At 39.7% G+C, this 22,177-nt stretch overlaps 1 protein-coding gene across 1 annotated transcript; it reads left to right on the top strand.

Moving 5' to 3' along the window:
- The first annotated feature begins 314 nt into the window (after positions 1-314).
- Positions 315-22,146, top strand: LOC127629057 (folylpolyglutamate synthase, mitochondrial-like). The gene is made up of 15 exons (XM_052106094.1): positions 315-860; positions 7,151-7,279; positions 9,138-9,191; positions 9,326-9,390; positions 9,814-9,928; positions 12,161-12,238; positions 12,977-13,038; positions 15,890-15,992; positions 16,080-16,157; positions 16,239-16,383; positions 16,460-16,540; positions 17,043-17,193; positions 18,233-18,308; positions 18,398-18,464; positions 19,480-22,146. Exons 1-15 carry the CDS (start codon positions 714-716, stop codon positions 19,854-19,856), a joined length of 1,728 nt encoding a protein of 575 aa, XP_051962054.1. The 5' UTR covers positions 315-713; the 3' UTR covers positions 19,857-22,146.
- The last annotated feature ends 31 nt before the right edge of the window (positions 22,147-22,177 follow it).

Raw genomic sequence — 22,177 nt, 5'->3', positions numbered from 1 at the left:
ATATATATATATATATATATATATATATATATATATATATATATATATATATATATATATATATATATATATATATATATGACTCGTGTCTATCCAGCCCTGTCCAGTAGGTGGCGGTGTGTGTAGAGATTTTAGAATGCGCATGCGCATTAATACGAGTCCGCTAGCTCCTATAAACAGATGAAACGTAAGAGCAAGGCGTTTTGATACTGGGCTTTTCCCAATCAGTGGGTGTTTTCAAACATTGAGATTCCCTAATTTAATTGGATAGTTTAAAAACGCCCATTACTGTTCTACAGGCACCTATATTTGGGCGGTTCAGCAGCAGCATTGCATGTCAATCCAGAGAAGTCCAGATTTTTGACATGAATCTACTCTACGCGATATGTTTTTCAAAAGTCTGGATTATCATGCAACCTGGTTAGTACAGGACGTGTGTTGTCTATCGACAGCGAACTGGAATTCCCCTTAAAGCCCGTTACAGGTGACTCATCTGGAGCATTATTGACATATGACGTGTAAACCGTCTTTATTGCATCACAAATCAGCATTTAATCAATTGTACTGAATTGCTGTCACTCGCATTGGCAATAACAAACAGTAGTGAAATCAGTATGGAGGGCAAGAAGGAGGCGTGGCATGACGCCAGAGTTCCATTTTGACAGGAAAACGTACCAAATTTGGTGCGGGTTTCCTGCACACAGCGTGTCACCATGATGCGCCTCTACCGCGTTCTGGACCGTTTATGCGCGTGTACCGAAGCCTTGGCGCGTCTCAGTCAGTGGGGCAGCATTGCAGAACTGTCAGTGAGGTTTTCCAGCACCAAAGTTGCTCCACGGTATCGAAGAATGGAATATCAGGTAAGCAGGTCGTGTTTAATTAGAATATGTCGCCTGCTGTACATATGTGAGTTGTTTGGAAAATATTCATAATAATAAGGCAGTTAGAAGTTGTTTTGGACTTTGACCTGAACCTAAACTCAGTTGAATCTAACTGTAAATAAATACACACACTAGAGCGAGTGACCGTTATCGATTCATCTGCAGCCGTTAAAGTTCAAACTCTAAAGAGCGGCAAAACTTTTACGCGTAATGTGCGCGTGTCGAGCTAAAGTGCACGAGACCAGGCGCGCTCCATTGTGATGGATGAATGCATATTCTGCATAATTTAATTCATGCCATGTGCTCAGTGTGCAAGCAGGCGGCCATGACTGAGGATACGTGTGTGTGTGTGTGTGTGTGTGTGTGTGTGTGTGTGTGTGTGTGTGTGTGTGTGTGTGTGTGTGTGTGTGTGTGTGTGTGTGTGTGTGTGTGTGTGATGGAGATATTTCGTTTTTAATTCATAGCTTTAAAGTTGTCGTATTTTTACATTTCTTTTTAGAAATAGGTGGCACTTGATACAGTAGAGTGGAAACCAGACCAAATTTTATTAGAGTCAAAGTTAATAAAGCTTTGTTGGCTTGATTGTTAACTTTTACAGTATCAGCATACTGTATGTATTTATGTAATATAATTAGACAGTTATTGTCAATAACTGTATGCATTTGTGTTGGTAAGTATAACTAATTTAACACTTGAAAACTCCTGTGTGGTGATTTTTTTTCTTAAACCTAGTTAAAGAGATAGTTCACCTCAATAATAAAATTCTCTCATCTTTTACTAACCCTCATGTCATCTCAGATGTGTTATGACTTTATTCTTCAGAACACAAACAAAGAGTTTTAAAGAGCTGAGTGCTCCAGCCAGGTCTCCTAAGCAACCAAATTGGCCCAGTTGCTAGGGAGGGTAGAGTCACATGGGGTAACCTCCTCGTGGTCAATATAATGTGGTTCGTTCTCTGTTGGGCGCGTGGTGAGTTGAGCGTGGATGGCGTGAAGTCTCCACACCTGTTCCACACGCGTGGAAACGTGCTCAACAAGCCACATGTTAAGGTGCACGGGTTGACGATCTCAGCTGCGGAGGCAGCTGGGATTCGTCCTCTGCCACCCTAGCACTATGTGTCCACAAGGACTTAAAAGCACATTGGGAATTGAGCATTCCAAATTGGGAGAAAAAGGGGTAAATCCCCCCAAAAAAGTATGGGCAAAGGGGAGGCGGGAACCGGCTAAACGGTCAATGTAAAGTTTAATGATAAAACTTAACATAAACAAAAGCAGACACACATGCAACGTGGCTGCGTGCGTCTCTCTCTCTCTGTAACTTGCGGCTCCGTCTCGTCTTTATCCCCCTCCTGGCTGATTAGCCCGATCCAGGGCCAGCCACGTGTCCTCACGGCCAGGCGCTGCCCTCCTCATCATCACAGAGTGTTTGATGCTCACAAAAATGATTTGTCTTGAGCTGTTTTTTTTTAAGACAGAAACGGAGTCTTCTTCATGGATGGAGCTGGAATACAGTAATGGAGTGGGGTACAGTGAAGCCAAAAGTCCAACAAAGTGATTTGGTGCCTCTTTGTGGTGTTACAACAAGGCGTCACTCATTTGCAGACTGCAGCCTTCTGTTGGTAAGGCAGCTCTGCGGGAATGATTTTAGGGAAGCCGGAGCAGACCTAGTGACTTTTCTGTACGACAGCATCAGAACCTTGAACTTGATAATTGCAGCAGCCAGTGTAGCGAGATGAGGAGGTGTGTAATATGCACTCTTTTGGATTAGTTGAAGACCAGACGTGCTGCTGCATTCTGGATCATTTGCAGAGGCCTAATTGCGCATGCAGGAAGACCTGAACAAGGAGTTGTGTGGTATGTTCGGAGATGAAGAGTCTTATTTTCCGGATGTTGTAGAGTGCAAATGTATTTGAGATGTGGTCAGTGAAATTTAGTTGATTGTCAATGGATACCCTAGATTTCTGACTGTTTTGGATGGTGTTATTAGATGAACCTAGCTGAATGGTGATGTTGTGCTCAGCAACAGGGTTGGCTGGAAGGACGAGGTGCTCTCTCTTCACTATGTTGAGTTGAAGGTGGTGTTCCTTCATCCAGGCCAAGTTGTCTGCCAAACAGGCTGAGATTTGAGCAGTCACCGTGGGGTTGTCTGAAACTGGAAAGAAAAGTAGAGCTGTGTGTCAACGGCGTAGCAGTGGGAAGAAATCCCATGTGCTTGAATGATTGGTCCCAATGAGGTTGTGTATATTGAGAAGAGAAGTGGGCCAAGCACTGAGCCCTGAGGTACCCCAGTAAGTAGCTGATGTGACTTGGACACCTCACCTCTCCAAGCTACCTTGAAAGACCTACCTGAGAGATTGGACTTGAACCAGCCAAACACTGTTTCTGTGATGCCCAGATGTAGACAGGGGGGACTGGAGGATCTGAAAGTTGACTGTGTCAAAGGCTGCAGATAGGTACAGCAGAATAAGGACTGATCTGATCTGGAGCCAGCTCTCACCTGTCTCAGTGATTCGGTGACTGACAGCAGGGCAGCCTCAATGGAATATCCACTTTTGAAGCCTGACTGATTGTGGTCTAGCAGCTTGTTCTGTGAGAGAGAGATTGGCCTTGTTCAGACGGCCACTTCTGTGACTGTTCACTACTGTGCCAAATGTTCTCCATTTGGAGATAATGGCTCTCACTGTGGTTCTTTGGAGTCCCAGAGCCTTTGAAATATCTTTGTAACCCTTCCCAGACTGATGTATTTCAATCACCTTTTTCCTAAGCATTTCTGGAATTTCTTTCGACCTTGGCATCGTGTACTACTTGGTGAGACCTTTTAGCCAACGTCATGCTGCTGGAAAGTTCTATTTAGGTGTTGATTTGATTGAACAGGGCTGGTAGTAATCAGGCCTCGGTGTGTCTAGTCCAGCTGAACCCCATTATGAATGCAGTTTCAGAGATTTGGGGATTTAGTAACTAAGGGGACAAATAATTTTTCACACAGGCCCAGTTGGTATTGGATAACTTGTTTTGCTTCAATAAATATTATCATTTAAAAACTGTACACTATATATAAAATATACACTAAAATGATGTGTTAATGTGTGTGAGTGCAGGTAGGATGAAGTTATGGCTTTGAGAAGGTGGGAAGGAATAGGGTCACAGTGGCAGGTGGTTGGAGAGGAGGAGTTTAGAGACCTCGGTGACAGTTAAGCTGCATTCACACTGCAAGCGACTTTGTCGCTGCAGGTCGCCAGTGGCTGGCGGTTAGGTCGCTAGTGGGCGTTCCTGGTTACCTAGTAACGTTTATGAATGACATTCACGAATTCCATTCCATTGCTGTTGACAGCGAATCCTTCTGTTTTCTTGCCGCTAAAAACAAACATTTTGGAGGGAAAAGAATAAATATAAATGAATCAGTACATAAAATGCTTTATATCAAAGATGAACGAGAAACAAGGCGTGCTCTTTGCCATAGTGGCTGTTTATCTGCGGCGAAAACACAAACGTCGGTCTGTCTGGGTACACAAAACCATTCAATCTCGGGAGTCAGCACGGTGAGTACCACCTGCTGGTGCAGGAGCTGCAGCTGGATGAAGTGCGGTTCCAGCAGTACTTCAGGCTTGACAGGACCCAGTTTGATGAGCTGATGCAGAGGGTGGGTCCCCTGATTACTGCAGGAGCTGAGAGAGAGAGTGATCACATGAGCTCTACAGTCTTCTCTAGTATTGGCTGTTGCTCCCGTAAGTCGCTCTTCATTTATACAATAAAGTTAAACTTGTCTCAACTTTGTCGCATCGCTGGACACGCCCATATCTGGTCACCAATGGTCGCGACAGCTCGTGTCCCTGGAAGTCGCCAGCTCTCATTGAAAATGAATAGGATGGTGTCACTGTCTCGCACAATGTCGCTGGCTTTGTGTACGCAGCTTTAGGGGAGAGAACAAAGAGATAGAAGAGCTGCTTACAGGAGGAGGGTGTAAGGAGAAAAATCTATTTTTTTAGGGAAGAGAGAACAGAGCTTACAGCATAAGGAAACCATTGGGGGGGAATATGTGTTGGTGTAGATGGAAGTGTCATGTTACATTGAACAAAGTATTGATCAGACTTGAAAAGTAGTAACAAGAACATTATTAGTGATACAGTTATGTGTAAAAATGAGGTCCACCTGGTTGCACAATATGTGTGTTGCGGTAGTGCATAGTTTTTCTAAGTCAAACAAGTCCAGAAGAGCATGAAGTTCAGCGGCCTGGGGCTTGTCTAGGTGTATGTTGAAGTCACCAAGAATTACAAGAGGGCTGTCATCTTCAGGGAAGGAGGACATCAGGACATCCAGCTCCTCAAAGAAGTTAGCCAGTTAACCTGGAGGGAATTATATGACAATTACATTTTTGTGGGTTGTTTAAGTGATAGCATAAAATTCAAATGAGTTGTTGTTACATAGTGAGGAGAGTGGTGAAAATGTCCAGTTGTTTGAAATGAGCAAACCTGTTACCCTACCAGTATTCCGATTGGTGTGAGAGAAGAAATTGTTGGAGAGGACAGGTGGTGTTGCATCTCCACGTTTCTGTCAGAGCGAGGATGCGGAGGGCTGGCTGCGTGGTGAAGGCTGGAATGAAGTCAGCTTTGTTCACGACTGACTGGCAGTTCCAGAGTCCAACCGAAAATGAGAGTGTAGCAAGTGATGATGTGCAAAGGAGCCAGAGGTTGTGTGAGATGTGATATGTCCTGCATCTGAATTGTGTAACTTGTCTATAACAGATAACAGGGATGTGCTTGAGGGCACACATTATGTGAGGAAAAGACAGAGGAATGAAAAGGAACAGATACTTAAGTGCTAACAGTGAGTGGCACCTTGTTGGTATTCATTAAAGAAATCCATAAAACTCCAGTGGTTAAATCCATTTCTTCTAAAGCGATCTAATCAGTTTTGGGTGAGAACAGACCAAAATGTAGCTCCTTTTACTCTATAAATATTGACGTCTACAGACTCTTGGTGATCATGATTTCAAGCTCGATTATACTTCCTAGCGCTCTGTGCATGCGTCAAGCACTAGGAAGTGTAATCGAGCTTGAAAAGAATTCAACTGCAATGATATGGAGTACAATGAAAAGGAGTTACATTTTGGTCTTTTCTCCCCCAAAGCCATTTGAATCGCTGTAGAAGACTCGAATTAAAACACTGGAGTCTTAAGGCCCAGGCATACTTCGTTTTTGCATGTTCCGGATCGGCTCGAACCAGGTCAACTGCGTAGAGTCAATGGCCGTCACATGCACACAGACAATGACCACATCTGCGAGTCGAGAAAATTTAGCCAGCGCACGGATTGGATTATGCTGAACTTTGTCACATATATTGTGCGCAGAGCGATCCGCAACGCGGACATGCAAAGTGTACTTTGGCCTTTATGGCTGACTTTTATACTGCCTTTATGAGCTTTTTGGAGCTTTAAAGTTTTGTCACCATTCGCCTTCACTGTGAGGACCCACAGAGCTGAAATATTCTTCTAACAATCTTTGTTTATGTTCTGCAGAAAAACATGAGTGTGAGTAAATTGAGAGGTGAACTATTCTTTTAAATAGTTTTCAGTAGTTCATTGTTTCAACTATTGTTCCTCATTATCTGCACTATTAACAGGCTAATTAGAATATTACACTTTTCAGTTATTTAGCATTAAGATTCTAAGTAATGGTTCTATTCTATTCTGAGATTTTCCCAGATTTGGTATGTATCAGGACTAGAGTCACCTGTTCATAGTGAAGTGATCATTATCCAGATGCTTTTTGTGTTTAAAATGACTTGTTTGATCACTATCGCCAAACCAATATGTTTAGCAAGGGTACAAATTTATAAATGGGTTATAAATACAAATTAACAAAGGGTACAGGATTTGTAAATGGGTTGTACTACCTAAACCAGATATTCTGGCTAAATATTGTCCAAATATTATAAAAGGGTTCAGGAGTTCAGTGTTGTGAGTAAAGCAAAGCCTGACTTGTCATTTGTGAGTGCAGAGCTCTACATAGGCATTTGGCTATTCAATGAAAATCAGCTTAAATTTACTTGAACAGAACAAAAACAATTGTTTGGAAACTGTTATCACTGCTATTATTTTATTAGTTTAATGCTTGTCCTGCAAGCCACAGAGCTAGAATGGAGCTAAACATGACAATGAAATGAAGTTCTTGAGCTACGATCATGTTCTGTGGTTTGGAGTGCGAGATGGTGAAATTTGATGGCATGAAGTCTTCAAGGTCCAGCTTTAGTGTTCTGAATGGTGCTTTTCAGAATGCAGTGTGCACCCTCAACACCCTGCAGACTAACGCCAGTGTTCTGGAACAGGTGAAGAGGGAAAGGGGACATCCACAACTCCAGCTGCAGGCCATGAATGGCTTTCTTCAGCGAGCAGGCCTCAAGGTAACAACTACAGGTGTAGAATATAAGACCTGTCACTAAAGATTAGGGGTGGGGTGGTATGACCAAAATCTTACACTATATCACATTATGAGTAATTTTACATTATGAGTAATGTGATAAAAATTCAATTAATTCAATGGTTTGGATGGCAGCGGTAATGCTGTTTTGGATAATACAGTGAAGTAAATGCTTGCCTCACTGAAAGGCACTTCATCTCATTTGAGATATTATTATGGTGGCTTGACAAAGCCAACATACTCTTATTCTACACCCTTGATTTAGGGTTTTTCTAAAATCCCTAAACAAAAACCAAAACGATCAATTGTACCTCATAGAGCTACATCCACCAAACTTGGCACACACCTTCAGACTGTTCTGCCTCGGCATGCTGCATCTTTTCTAACTGATTGGACTTACAGTTTTCCCAGAAGGGGCGATCAAAAATGGGAAAAAATTCCATAAACTTTTATTGACGGAAAGTTCAAACGAGCCAATAGAATGTTTGTGAATCCAAACTTATTTTCACAGTCAAAAATGGGGGGAAAAACAGAGACTATTTAGCAGAGATGGTAACTTCTATTAAAATGAATGGAAAAAATTGAAATGGCCAACGGATGTAGAAAAGGAAGTCCCGCCTTACAGGTAAAAGAGCCAACCACATTTTAGATACAGACATCGCCTGTCAATCAACTCGAGAACATTAGCTATTCAAGCCGGGATAATTGTGTTTTTACTAGTTTAAACTATCAGGCATGGTATTACCAAATCTAGTGGTCGACCAATAAATCAACCGATATTCTGACTTTAATTATTGGCATTTATTGGCATTAGCCGATTTTGTTTCTTGAGGTTGCCGAGAATCACCTGCTTGCATGTGAAGCAACTAAGACGAAAACGACCTGTCACGGTTCATTTTCTGCGTGTCATTGTGTTACTACAATAATAGACTGCTTTGCAACACAGTGTCATTTAAACAGTCTGCATATCAGAGCCACATCTATTGACAAAATGGCAAATATCAATAAAACAAATATCAAAGGGGGCCTGGGCAGCTCAGCAAGTAAAGACGCTGACTACCATCCCTGGAGTCGCAAGTTCGAATCCAGGGCATGCTGTGTGACTCCAGCCAGGACACCTAAGCAACCAGATTGGCCCGTTTGTTAGGAAGGGTAGAGTAACCTCCTCATGGTCGCTATAATGTGGTTCTCACTCTCAGTGGGGCCGCAGAGAGTGGCGTGAGCCTCCACATAAGATTCAAAACAGAAAAACTAATATAGAAAATGTATAGTTGTGACTCTAAATTTTGATAGAATGAGCCACATTTGCAGCTGTTACAAATAGACATTAAACACCCATGTTTCCGCACATCAAATTAATTCTATATTAATTCGGCATGTTTCCTGGCAAACATAAACAACTTTGTATTGTGTCAACAACAGGGTCTTCTTTGTCTTGATCTGTCTGGGACATCTGATTTTTAAACAAACCTGTATTAATGAATGCGAGGGCCGGGTAAATGTTCAACGCAAGTCTTGAAAATGTACGTACTTTTTAGTGTCACATAAAGGTTTGCTTTTCAGCACAACACAAAAACTCACAGAACAACTCTGCTGCATTTGTGTCTCTCTCTCCTCTGGCGATTTGGACTGCCCTTTCCAGCTCTCACTGCAACACAAAACAACTGTTAGATATTATTTCCCACAGGTGTCGATCCTTACAGCTTTTCCTCTCCCGGCCTCGCTCTCCACATTCGTTGCTCGGCCATGCACACATCACCACAATGAACCTGAATGGTAATTGTTCCCACTGCTGGAATGTGGCCATTCAAACTGAAATAATTTGTTCTGTGTGTCCACAGGTAAAAGAGCTTGATCATCTTAATATTATTCATGTAACTGGAACAAAAGGAAAGGTAAATGGGTCAATAAAATATCTGATTGTGAATATACTGTACACTCATTGACACACTGAAATCCCTGATCAAGTTGATACATGTTAAAGAAAAAAAAACCCTGAACATATTTGAATGTTGTTGTTGTTTTCCAGGGGTCAACATGTGCCTTTACAGAGCAGATTTTGAGAAATTATGGCTTTCGAACGGGATTCTACAGGTATTTTAACCTTTCAGAATAGTTAACATGTTATGGAGATGTAATTTTTGTTTGTGTGTGAGGGTGGGGCATTGTTTTTAAGATTATTGCATAACTCTACCTTTTATATGTGGGAGTTGGAAAACTAGTCCATGTTGAACTTTGTTTGGTCCACCCTTTCAAATAGCAACTTGCCTAAACTTGCTCTCTGAGCACAGACTAAAGCTGTAAATTATGCCAGTACAGCTTTGTCGATGACGTAATCAATCTGTGCTTCGTTTTGGCTAGTTAAACTTTAGCTCAAGTTTAATGATTTTACATAATCATTGACCATTGTTTACAGTAAGATTAGTGGGTTTATGGGTCTTAAACAAACACTGTAGTACAGAGTCTTTATCATTAGTCCATTTATGTTTTATGGTGTTTTTGTGTTTTTGATTTTAGTTCACCCCATTTAGTGCAAGTGAGGGAGAGGATCAGAATCAATGGTCAGCCAATAGGAAAAGAGCTCTTCACAAAATATTTCTGGCAGGTGTATGGACGTCTGGAGGAAACGAAGGTGAGCCTGATAATATTTTTCTCATGTTTTTGAAATTAGAGTACAACATGCTATGTAAACATACTGTAACTTACCGTGTAAAACTCAATGAAAATCGTCAAATGCAATGATGTCACAGCCATGAGCTCATTAACGTATGACTGCCCATGATACATATTCAATAAATACCTTAGTGTTCAGTTACTTTGCCCGCCATGATGAACGACAGTTTTAATAGTTAGCCAGTTGTAGCAAAGCTCATTTAGATGGAGAAGTTTTAAAGAGCAACATGCAGGTTGGACACCCCTATATAGCATAGTGTATGTTGATGATAAAACAACTAGATTTTCTGAACTGGAGTAATATATATTTAGCCATTAACGATATTTTGAGATAAATTGTGATAAAATAACTTCCGCGTCTATAAAGCACTAACCGGAAGTGACGATGGGCGAGGGAGTCTGGTCAAGTTCAAGCTCAGGTTACAATGGATGCGAATGAAGAAACAGAGTTCTCCGGTGTGGACGAACATGCCTATGATGGCCCACAGGTCTATAATTATGAGCAAATTAAGAGTTAAAATAATTAAAAGTAAGACTTACTCTGCTAAGTCCTCGTTTTCGTTGCACAGAATGTCTGCTAACGTTAGCAATTTGTCCTCCAGTCCAGCCCGCGCCAAAATCCGGTGTACACTTTGACGGTGGACTTGATTCCATCGAGTGCACCGAGAGAACAGCATCAGTAATCAGCCTCACGTGGTCCTTACTCCGAAATCCCATCCGAGACTCCAACAAATCTCCAGGTCGATAATTCTCCGGAGTGAAATGTGCGCCACAAATGACCGAGTGTGTGGTAACAGACGCGGCAGTGAAGTCTGCTCTCTTCACCTGCACAAAACGCACTCAAGACCGAAAAGCCTTGTTTTTTCTAGAAGGAAAATGATGGACACAATGTCCTGACATGCTCGAATTCGTGCAACCAGCACAAACACAATAATTTACCATTATGGCTTCTCTAAAACTTTCTGTACTGCTCTAACTACATCAACACCCACAATGAGAGCTGACCGCGAGCTCTTTTGTTTGCCTCGCCCTACGTCATATGACGCGTTGACAACGGGAAAGGCGTATTCCAGAGCCTAGCACATTTTCATCAAAATCTCTACATCAAATGAGATTTCATTAGTAATTTCTACATATGTGTTTTTAAAAGACCTCTGCAGACAATATAAAGTATTAATTCAGTTATAAATTCAACCTGCATGTTGCTCTTTAAAGGTACGCTACCAAAAATAGCATGTTTAGTTCCTAGGGTCAGAGAGAGAAGATGGCAACACTAAATTACAAATGTTCTTTGCTGCAAGACGTGTTCAGGTTTTTAGTTTTTATGTACGCTTTTGTGAACTTTTGAAACGAGATCGAAACGTTATTGAACTGTAGCTTTCAGATCAGTCAGTTTCTCTGTATTTTATAATTGAGCTGTAATGTAATAATTCCTAAGAAGGAGTGTGTTTCCTTCTGCCACAGTTTTCTGCTGGCTGATCCTTTTGGTTTGCATGCAGACTGTCTAATTGTGTTGCATACTGCCTGTTTGATGTAAATTGTAAGTGTAAACATGAGGCTTCTGATTGTGCAATTGCTTAATCACAGCATCATGTCATTCATTTGAGATGGGAAACTGTGCCATTGTTCTGCCTCTTGTACTCAAAGAATTCTTTGTACATCAGTATCCATGTATCCTACATAAACTTCAAAGTACAGCTGTGAAATTGGGGCTGGGCGATATGCAAAAAATATTTTCACCATTTAAAAAAAAAAAAATGTATATATACATCGTCAAGCCCACTGCGGATGAACGTTTTTAAAAACAAAAATTGTAGCTTTATTGATTCTGAAAATTATTAATTAAATACATTTTATTTATTTATTAAAATGGCTACAGCCGTTTGCTACATTACTCAGTCTATGCTAAAACAAACAGAAACCAACAGTTAAGACTAATAAATTCCTTTGTGTCTAACAGCATTTCTTATCATGTGTCACTGATTTCATACTCTGGGCAAATATATTTGGCGACTTAACAGCACAGCTTCATGGTTTTGTCATTTCCCAATATTGTCGATCATCTGTCAATGAGTGTTGCAATTGGCATTGGGATCTGATAACATTGTCCCATCACCCAGCCTTATGTGAAATGAGTAATATTTAAAGATTGGAATGACTCTTGTGTTATGGTTGTGTTTAAACCTTTCAGGATGCACATGGTGGCAGCATGCCCGCTTATTTTCGCTTTCTCACAATCTTGGCCTTCCATGTGTTCCTGCAGGAAAAGGTGAGTCACATATATGATCTGCATTATCTGTGTGTTACATATTTGTTACTATAGACCAATTGGCATTCTACATTTCTGAGGTCACTAATCTGATCTTGAACCCACAGTTTAGGGTTGCATCAGTATGAGATGTTCACGGTACGATAACCGTCTCAGAAAATATCACCGTATACGGTATTACACAGTTATTATTATTATCATCATCAGTAAATTTGACACATAAAGGAATGAAAACATACAATTTTTTATTTAAAAATAATTTTAGTCGAACAAATGCTTTATTATTATTATTATTGAAAGTTGAAAAAAAAAATTTGTTTTATTGAAGTATGTGTAAAAAAAAGTCTCCCTTTTGAATATAAATAAAGCTGTTTGAACAAAAAAGGAAAAAAGAGCAGGACCTTTAATCTCTACTTTACAGGCCAGGTTATGATGAAGAAATGTAAAACTCCACTAATATTAACTACTAAATGAAAAATAACATCAGCTGTGTAAGCTTTTAAAATAATGTCCTATGATTATTAACAATTAACATATAACACATACTGAAATAAAATTTTCAGCACCGTAGATAAGCAAATGTACTTTGTATTATAACCATAAATTTTCATACCGTCAAAGCGGTATACCGCTACAACCCTAGCACAGTTTAATGTTCAGCGGTGGGCAATCAACAATGACAAAGTTTTATTATTGATGGACACCAGCTATTAAAGAGCTCTGTCTCTGTCTGTGCAGGTTGATTTGGCTGTCCTTGAGGTTGGGATTGGTGGCGCGTACGACTGCACCAATATCATCAGGTAGGTGAGCATCGTTTAAGCTTTAAAAAACAGTTTAGCCATGGAAAATGTCCCTCCCTACTGCTTCAGTGTAGTGCATCTAATTCTCTCTTTGTGTCCTGTTAGCTCATGTTAATGTGGCCTTCATTCATGTGACTGTATAATTCAATCAAGTGTGACACATTCCTCTCAAATCGATCAATCACTGATCTCCATTCTTCATGGGGTGTAACCAGTGAACCTCATTATTAGCCATATCAACCAACCATAAACCTGACTGTCTACATGAACCAATCATTGATCATTATTTAAAATGCTATCTAAGCAGATGATTGTATGTGGCCTTATTCCAGTAACAGACAGTAAAAAAACATTAACTTATCCTGTAACACTGAGCTTGTCCATGCTGTATCTGCTTAAAGCAAAGTTGAGATATTTTTTTGTATTAGTTTCTCTTGTACTGCTTCAATGTTTTGTTAACCCTTAAACTCTTAGTGTTTTTAAATATCTCTGTTGCAGTTTCATACCCAAAATAAAGGCTTAAAAAAGAACATGGAGGGTCAAATGTCTGGTGTCATTTTAAAGATTTGTTTTTATTATTATTATAATATAGAGATAAATTCTAAGATTCTCAGCCTAAGAAACTGCTGTAAAAACCTTAAGCCAGAAATGACCTTCTTCTGATTTGACATTATTATACCTCTTTGCTTTTTTGTTTTGTTCTCAATCATGTCACCTGTAACTGAGTAAAAAACTCTGGTGGTGGTGGCATAGTGGGCTAAAGCACATAACTGTTAATCAGAAGGTTGCTGGTTCGAGCCCCACATTGTGTCCTTGAGCAAGGCACTTTACTCCAGGTTGTTCTGGGGGGATTGTCCCTGTAATAAGTGCACTGTAAGTCGCTTTGGATAAAAGCATCTGCCAAATGCATAAATGTAAATGTAAAACAAAGCAATTAAAATGTAAAGCATAACAAAACTAATTTATCCTAGTTTCCAAAAACTATATCCTTGGCGCCATCTCCTGGTGGCCATATGTAATTACAGGGTATGGTCACATGACTCTCTGCCCAAATATGGAGGATTATCACCACTGGCTGGAGCGATCTGAACCCAGTCCGATCTGATCCAAGAAAGCTAACATGTTTGTTGCCAGATAGCCAGATTCTGTGTATACTGTGCACATTGTACTTGGTGTCAATTATCTAAAGATCTATGCATCATATTACTTTGTGTGTGTGGGCTTGTCTAAGTAAAGCCTAAGTAATGGTTTGTGATATTTTAAGTTATAAGCGAAAACACGGCATATGAGAAACACCTGTTCACATGTATTATGTCTGGGAGATCAACAAATTGGTTATGTGGTTGTATTCTACTCTTTGAGAGCTTTCCAAGAACTTATGACACATGGCTTTTTGATGAGTTTGAAGTTTTTCAGATTAAAATATGTACAGTGCAAAATTATTAATAAATGATCAAAACAGAACATTTCTGGGGGCATGAGTAGCTCAGCGTGTATTGACTACCACACTTGGAGTCACAAGTTTGAATCCAGGGTGTGCTGAGTGACTCCAGCCAGGTGTCCTAAGCAACTAAATTGGGCCGGTTGCTAGGGAGGATAGAGTCACCTGGCGTAACCTCATCGTGGTCGCTATAATGTGGTTCTTGCTCTCGGTGGCACGCGTGGCGAGTTGTACATGGATGCGGTGGAGAAAAGCGTGAAACCTACACACGTGTTACATCTCCGTGGTAACACGTTCAACAAGTCATGTGATAAGATGCGCAGATTGACGTCTCAGATGGGGAGGCAAATGAGATTTGTCCTCTGCCACCCGGATTGAGGCAAGTCACTACGCCACCATGAAGACTTGGAGCGCATTGGAAATTGGGTGTCCAAATTGGGGAGAAAAGGGGAGGAAAAAAAAGCACATGTTCAGTTTTGGTCATAATTGCTACATGCATTGTAAAGTAAAGCTTTAAAACAAGACCTATTTTGTGTTGGTCAAGACTGTAGTTATTAATGTTTAATATATATATATATATATAAAATAAAAAAAAAGTCTGCAGGTTAAACATTCATTTTGAGGTCTTATCAAATGTAAACTACTTATTAGTGTTATGCTTTAATTTGGATTTTGAGTATTTGTAAATATTTTTAGCAGTGAAGTATTGCAAGTATTACAAAATTCTGTTTTAAAGGAATATTCAGGGTTTAATACAAGTCAAGCTCCATCAACAGCATTTGGGGTATAATATAGACTACCACAAAAATACATTCTGACTTGTCCCTTCTTTAGAATAAGCAAAAATGTAGGTTCCAGTGAGACGCTTGGATGGAAGTCAATGGGGCAATACGTAAACATTAAAATACTGTTTAAAAAGTGTAGCCACAAGACGTAAACAATATGTGTGTTAACTTGAATTTAGTGTGATAAAATCACATACTAACATTTTCTATGTGAAGTTATATTACATTTTTAAATTTGTTGCCAAGATAGCATAACATTGTAAACATGAAAACCCCAAATTTACATCTCAAATAATGCTCCTTTTAACAGAATAGTTAATGTAATGTAATGTAAGCTTCACATTTCTGGCTTTTAAACCCTCCAAAAATCGACCCTATTCACTTCCATTGTAAGTGCTCACTGTAAACTTTTTACTTTAAAAAAAAAAAAAAAAGGAAAGGCTAATATATATATATTTTTTATATAATTTGTTTAAGTAATCAACATTGCTGTCGAATGAGCTTAACTTGCATTGAAACCAGAATATTCCTTTAACGGCGAAGGAGGGTAGATATTCTTAGTTGATCAGTATATTAATCAGTTATTAGATTTATTAACATGTTTCTCATGTTTTTTTTTTTAAAGGAGACCTTGGGTGTGTGGTATCTCTTCTTTGGGCATCGATCACACCAGTTTACTGGGAGATACCATTGAAAAAATTGCCTGGCAGAAAGGCGGCATTTTTAAGGTGAGTTTGTATTAAAAAAATGTTTGAGCTGAGAGAACATGAAAAGTATTTGGTTAACCAAAACTTTCTTGTGTGTGTTTTTTGCAGCCGGGGGTTCCTGCATTCACTGTGAAACAGCCTGATGGATCCATGAAGGTGCTTCAAGAGAGAGCAGAAGAAATTGGGGTGAGAGAGACAACACATTCAAAATACACAATTAAAAATACAGACGGTTCATTTGTTTCTCTCTCTCACTCTCCGTCTCAGTGTTCGTTATCAGTGTGTCCTGATCTGGATGAGTATGAGAGCGAGGGATCACTCCGGTTGGGTTTAGCTGGTCATCATCAGCGCAGTAATGCTTCTCTTGCTCTACAGCTCTCACACACCTGGCTGCAGAGACACTTCCTCACAGGTGTGTGCTTATATCTGTGGAGTAGTTCATGTGTTTGAGTATCGAATCAGCTGTTTGTTGATTTTTCTTTTATCAGATCCTGTATTATCATCTCCAGTAGAGTTCAGCGGTGTGAGTCCAGCTCAAGCGTTCCAGCCCAGTCCTGCAATGATTAAAGGTCTGTAAAAAAAAAACACACACTAAACACAACCTAATGTGCCATCTAGCTGTTCAGGGTTCCCGTAGTCATGGAAAACCCTGCAGAAATCATGAGATTTCTATAGTTGGAAATCAATTCTGCTAATATTGCTCCGCTTGTGCAAGTACAAAGTCTATATAAGGATTTTTTCAAATCATTTTTAAAGTCATCGTGACCAACCGTATCCAAAGTGGCATACATTACAGTTATTAAATGAACCCACAACCTTTCATTTACAAACTTAGCTCTAGTATTTAGTAATTTGCCAGATGCATTTATCCAAAGCGACATGCAGTGCATTCAAGCTGTGCTTATTTTAGTTTGTTTGTTCCTTGGGAATCGAACCCACAACCTTGGTGTTACTAGTGCCATGCCCTACCAACTGTATTATAGGAACTTTACAACTAGAATCTACCTCTTTAAACACAGCATTGTAGAAATTCTCCCTAAATTGGATTCAATATTTATCACATCACAACAGGTCTTGCCGAGACTGAATGGCCTGGACGCAATCAGACGCTGAAACATGGTCCTGTGACGTATTTCCTGGATGGAGCTCATACCACCCGCAGCATGCAGGCCTGTGTCCGCTGGTTTAACGAGGTCGCGACGCAACATGAGAAAAATGCAGGGTGAGAAGGCTGCCACCTTTTTATTTGGGTGTGCACTATATTTAAAGGAATATTCCGGGTTCATTACAAGTTAAGATCAATCAACAGCATTTGTGGCATAATGTTGATTATTAAAAAAATAATTATATATATATATCCCACAAATGCTGTCGATTGAGCCTAACTTGTATTAAACCTGGAACATTCCTTAAAGCGATTAGGTAGAAGAGGTTGTGATATATCTGTTTTATAGTCTGCATTTTATGATTCTGGCTGCAAAACTGGAAGACTTCAAATCCAGATCTTAAGATATGGGGTAAGACCTACAGTAATTGAAACTGGAATAATAAGCATTTGTATTGTCAGATTGTTAGTAAATGTATTTAAAGGTATAGTTCACCCAAAAATGAAAATTCTCTTATCATTTACTCACCCTCATGCCATCCCAGATGTGTATGACTTTCTTCTGCAGAACACAAATAAAGATTTTTAGAAGAATATCTCAGCTCTGTAGATCCGTACAATGCGAGTGAATGGTGACCAGAACTTTGTATCTCCAAAACTCACATAAAGGCAGCGTAAAAGTAATCCATATGACTCCAGTGGTTAAATCCATATCTTCAGAAGCAATATGAAAGTTGTGGGTGAGAGACAGATCAATATTTAAGTCCTTTTTTTTTTCTTCTTTTTTTTACTATAAATCTCCACTTTCCTATGTAAAAGTGAAAGTTAAAGTAGAGATTTAGAGTAAAAAAAAAAAAAGGACTTGCATGTTGCTATTGTTTCTCACCCACACCTATCATATTGCTTCTGAAGAAATTTATTTAAACACTGGAGTCTTATGGATTACGCTTATGTTTCCTTGGTGTGATGTTTGGAGCCACAAAGTTCTGGTCATCATTCACTTGCATTGTATGGACCAACAGAGCTGAGATATTTTTGGTTTGTGTTCTGCTGAAGAAAGAAAGTCATACACATCTGAGATGGTATGAGGGCGAGTAAATTATGAAAACATTTTCATGAACTATCCTTTTAAGGTTCATTTCCTGTGTGTTTGTAGGGGTCCAGTGGTCAGAGTCCTGTTATTTAACGCTACAGGGGAGCGAGACTGTGCCGCCATGCTCAAACTGCTTGCGGTGAGTTCTCAATTCATGCTTTAATCACTTGACTGTTACATTGACCCGGATGGACTGATTTTATTTTGCATATGTTTGCTCCGTTTTAGCCTTGTCATTTTGACTTTGCTGTGTTCTGTCCAAACATCACAGAGGCCATAGCGACCTGTAACGCAGGTAAGAGATGCTTCCACCTGTAGTCCTGTGTAATCCAGAGGCAGAACATGAAATGGTCTTATCATTGAAGTGAATCAAAAAGAAAGCAGACAATAGGTGATAGTGGATATTTTATTTTATTCAGATTAATATTGTCATTTGTTCTAAAACCAAAAGAAATTATATTATCTGAATTTTTTTATTTTATTTTATTTTCAGTTCTCTTGAAATCTATAGTCCTTAAAAAATGGTAATAGTTTCAAATGTGGTAAATGTTTACTTTTTTACACTTTTTTTTTTTTTTTTTCTGACATTTTCCAAACACCCCGTTGCAGCCTCCTGGGGGTCCCTGGACCCCTGAATGTTGTGCCTAAGTGACTTTTAACAGAGTTGCTTATCATGAAGAGCGTTCAAATCAGTCACCTACGAGGTTCCATTTCAGTTAGGATGCTGCCTTAGAAGTTAGCTAATGTAGACAGCAGAAAGCCAGGCAGCTCTAGGGTCCATTTTTCTGGGGGCATGGGTAGCTCGGCGAGTAAAGACACGGACTGCCACCCGCGGAGTCATTAGTTTGAATCCAGGGTGTGCTGAGTAAACCCAGCCAGGTCTCCTAAGCAACCAAATTGGCCCTGTTGCTAGGGAGGGTGGCGTCACATGGGGTAACCTCCTCGTGGTCGCTATAATGTGGTTCTCGCTCTTGGTGGGGCACATGGGGAGTTGTGCGCGGATGCTGCGGAGAATAGCGTGAAGCCTCCACATGCGCTTCGTCTCCACGGTAACGCGCTCAACAAGCCACGAGATAAGATGCACGGATTGACTGTCTCATACGCAGAGGCAACTGCAATTCGTCCTCCGCCACCCGTATTGAGTCAAGTCACTACGCCACCACGAGGAAATAGAGTGCATTGGGAATTGGGCATTCCAAATTGGGGAGAAAAGGAAAAAACAATTCTCTACCTACGAATTTGTTTTTTGTGTTAATGTGGAACAAATGCAGTTATAATTTTTTTGCTAACACACTCTCTGTGTCCCTCAGATCAGCAAAACTTTAATGTTTCTGTTGAGAACATGCTCACCCGTTGCCTGGACAACAAGCAAAGCTGGCGTATTCTAAATGGCCAGGAGGAGAAGCCTGAGGCGGGGCTTTTGATCGGGAGCGGTCTGCCCCTGGTGGCAGAAAGGACCGGTGCCACCCTCGTGTTTCCCTGCATCCTCAGCGCCCTCCAGTGGATCAGTCAGGGAAGAGACTCTGTTCTGTCAGACCCAAACAAATGCATCATACCTGTTAATCCTAGCATAAGCGCAAAAGCCGCACCGCTACGAGAGGCCGTGAACATACACATACTCATCACAGGCAGCCTACACCTGGTGGGAGGGGCTTTAAAACACTTGGAACCTGCTTTAAATTGCTAATAGACAGGCATTCAACAAAACGTTTCAGAGCAAGAGCGCCACCTAGTGCCTAAACTCTTTAAACGTGTTACACTACACCTAGTTTTTGAGAGGAAACCTAAAAACTTTACTGCAGATCATGACTGAAATCATTTCAACCTGTTCTAGAATTCTTGTTATATCAATCCATACTAGAACCGGACTTAAAGAACTTTAGATCATTTCAATGAGCATTCACCAGTATGTTTACTGTTCTGCCATTTACTTTGCGTTTTACAAGTGCATTTAAGTTCATTTATGTGCTCTTTTGTTATACACTACGTTTTTTTTTTTTTTTTTTTTAAAGAATAGTTCACACAATAATGGTAATTCAGTCACTTTCTCACCCTCATGACTTTATTCTATCTTCCTTGAAACACAAAAGAAGAGGTTTAGTACAATGTTAAACCATCACTTTTTATATTCAATCAGAGTTGATTGTTATTTAGACTGCCAAGCTTCAAAAAGGTGCCATAAATATATCATTAAAGAATTCCAAGTGTCATGCACTATGTTCCAAGTCTTCTGAAGGCATACAATATGCTTTTTTTTTTTTTTTTTGTCCTTTTTGGATCTAAAAACAAGCTTTAACATTGTGCCTAAAATCTAAATTTTTATAATGGAAGCAAGAAAATACAGGTTTCGAATGACATCGGGGTGAGTAAATGATGACAGAATTTTATTCTTGATGTAAACGATTTCTTTAATCCGAACTTTCCATGTTTGGAAGACTTTTATAATGTCAGCTTTTGTATCCTCCTGTGTGTTTGTTAGATTTTATGTATTGCTCAGAATGGAGCCATAAATGGGGAAAAAACTGTAATACAATTATGAAATAGTAACAAGTAACTTAGAATAAATGCATGGGAAACAGTTTGTACTCATACTCCTGAAAATAATTTTCAAAAGCATTTGTCATCAAAAAGGTACCCACATCTGTTCATAGTGAATAACAATGTGTCATAAATGTTTGTGTGTATACAGTTGAAGTCTTAAGTTTACATACACTTAGGTTGAAGTCATTAAAACTCTTCTATGTCTATATTTATGTATTTTTTTGACTACACAAATTTCATATTAGCAAACTATAGTTTTGGCAAGTCGTTTACGACATCTATTTTTGTGAAAAAGTAATTTTTCCAACAATTGTTTACAGACAGATTGTTTCACAGATTGTTGGAATTGTGACAATATCACAATTCCAGTGGGTCACCACATTAATTTGTACAAACAATAGTATGCAAGTATAAAACCACGCAGCCATCATACCGCTCAGGAACGAGACGCATTCTGTCTTCTAGATATGAACGTGGTTTGGTGTGAAAAGTGCAAATAAATCCCAGAACAACCGCAAAGGACCTTGTGAAGATGCTGGAGGAAACTGGTAGACCAGTATCTATATCCACAGTAAAATGAGTCCTATGTTGACAAAACCTGAAAGGCTGCTCCAAAACAACCATACAAAAATACAGTTTGCAAGTGCACATGGGGACAAAGATCTTGAGAAATGCCTCTTATAATGAAACAAAAATGTAACTGGTCATAATGACCATCATTATGTTTGGAGGGAAAAGGGTGACACCATCCCAACGGTGAAGCATGGGGGTGGCAGCATCATGTTGTAGGGGTGCTTTGCTGCAGGAGGGACTGGTGCACTTCACAAAATAGATGGCATTGTGATTAAGGAAAATTGTGTGGATAGATTGAAGCAACGTTTCAAGACATCAGTCAGGAAGTTGAAGCTCGGTCACAAATGGGTCTTCTAGTGGACAATGACCCCAAGCATACCACCAAAGTTGTGGCAAAATGGCTTAAGCACAACAAAGTCAAGGTATTGGAGTGGCCTTCACAAAGCCCTGACCTCAATCTGTTAGAAAATTTGTGGGCAGAACTTAAAAAGCGTGTGTGAGCAAGGAGGCCTACAAACCTGACTCAGTTACACCAGTTCTGTCTGGAGCTTATTGTGAGACGCTTGTGGGAGGCTACCAAAGTTAAAGGCAATGCTGCCAAATACTAACAAAGTGTATGTAAACTTCTGACTTCAAGTGTACACCATAGTATTGGTGGGAACTAAACCTTTTACATTAAAAAAATATATATACTGTAGTTGAGATAGCAACATATTAAGTTTAAATTGTTTGAGAACGAATGTCTTGAACCATTTTGTTAATAAAGATGATCCCACTGCTTGTCTTAAACTACCTTAGGATGCAATTAAATATTTTACTGTACTGTAAATACTACATGAAAAAATAAAATAAAAATATTATTATGAAGAATTTTGTGTACAGTAGTTTTAATAT

The sequence above is a fragment of the Xyrauchen texanus genome, chromosome 35 (assembly GCF_025860055.1).
Source record: "Xyrauchen texanus isolate HMW12.3.18 chromosome 35, RBS_HiC_50CHRs, whole genome shotgun sequence".
Lineage (NCBI taxonomy): Eukaryota > Metazoa > Chordata > Actinopteri > Cypriniformes > Catostomidae > Xyrauchen > Xyrauchen texanus.
Note: the sequence above shows the minus strand (reverse complement) of the source record. Positions and strands in the feature narration are given on the sequence as shown.

What these genes read in the sequence shown, in the direction of transcription:
- LOC127629057 (XM_052106094.1), top strand. Translation starts at nt 714, where the DNA reads ATGATGCGCCTCTACCGCGTTCTGGACCGTTTATGCGCGTGTACCGAA. An exon ending in GACGTCTGGAGGAAACGAAG is followed by an intron (nt 9,929 to 12,160) that starts GTGAGCCTGATA and finishes TAAACCTTTCAG; the next exon opens with GATGCACATGGTGGCAGCAT. An exon ending in ATGTGTTCCTGCAGGAAAAG is followed by an intron (nt 12,239 to 12,976) that starts GTGAGTCACATA and finishes CTGTCTGTGCAG; the next exon opens with GTTGATTTGGCTGTCCTTGA.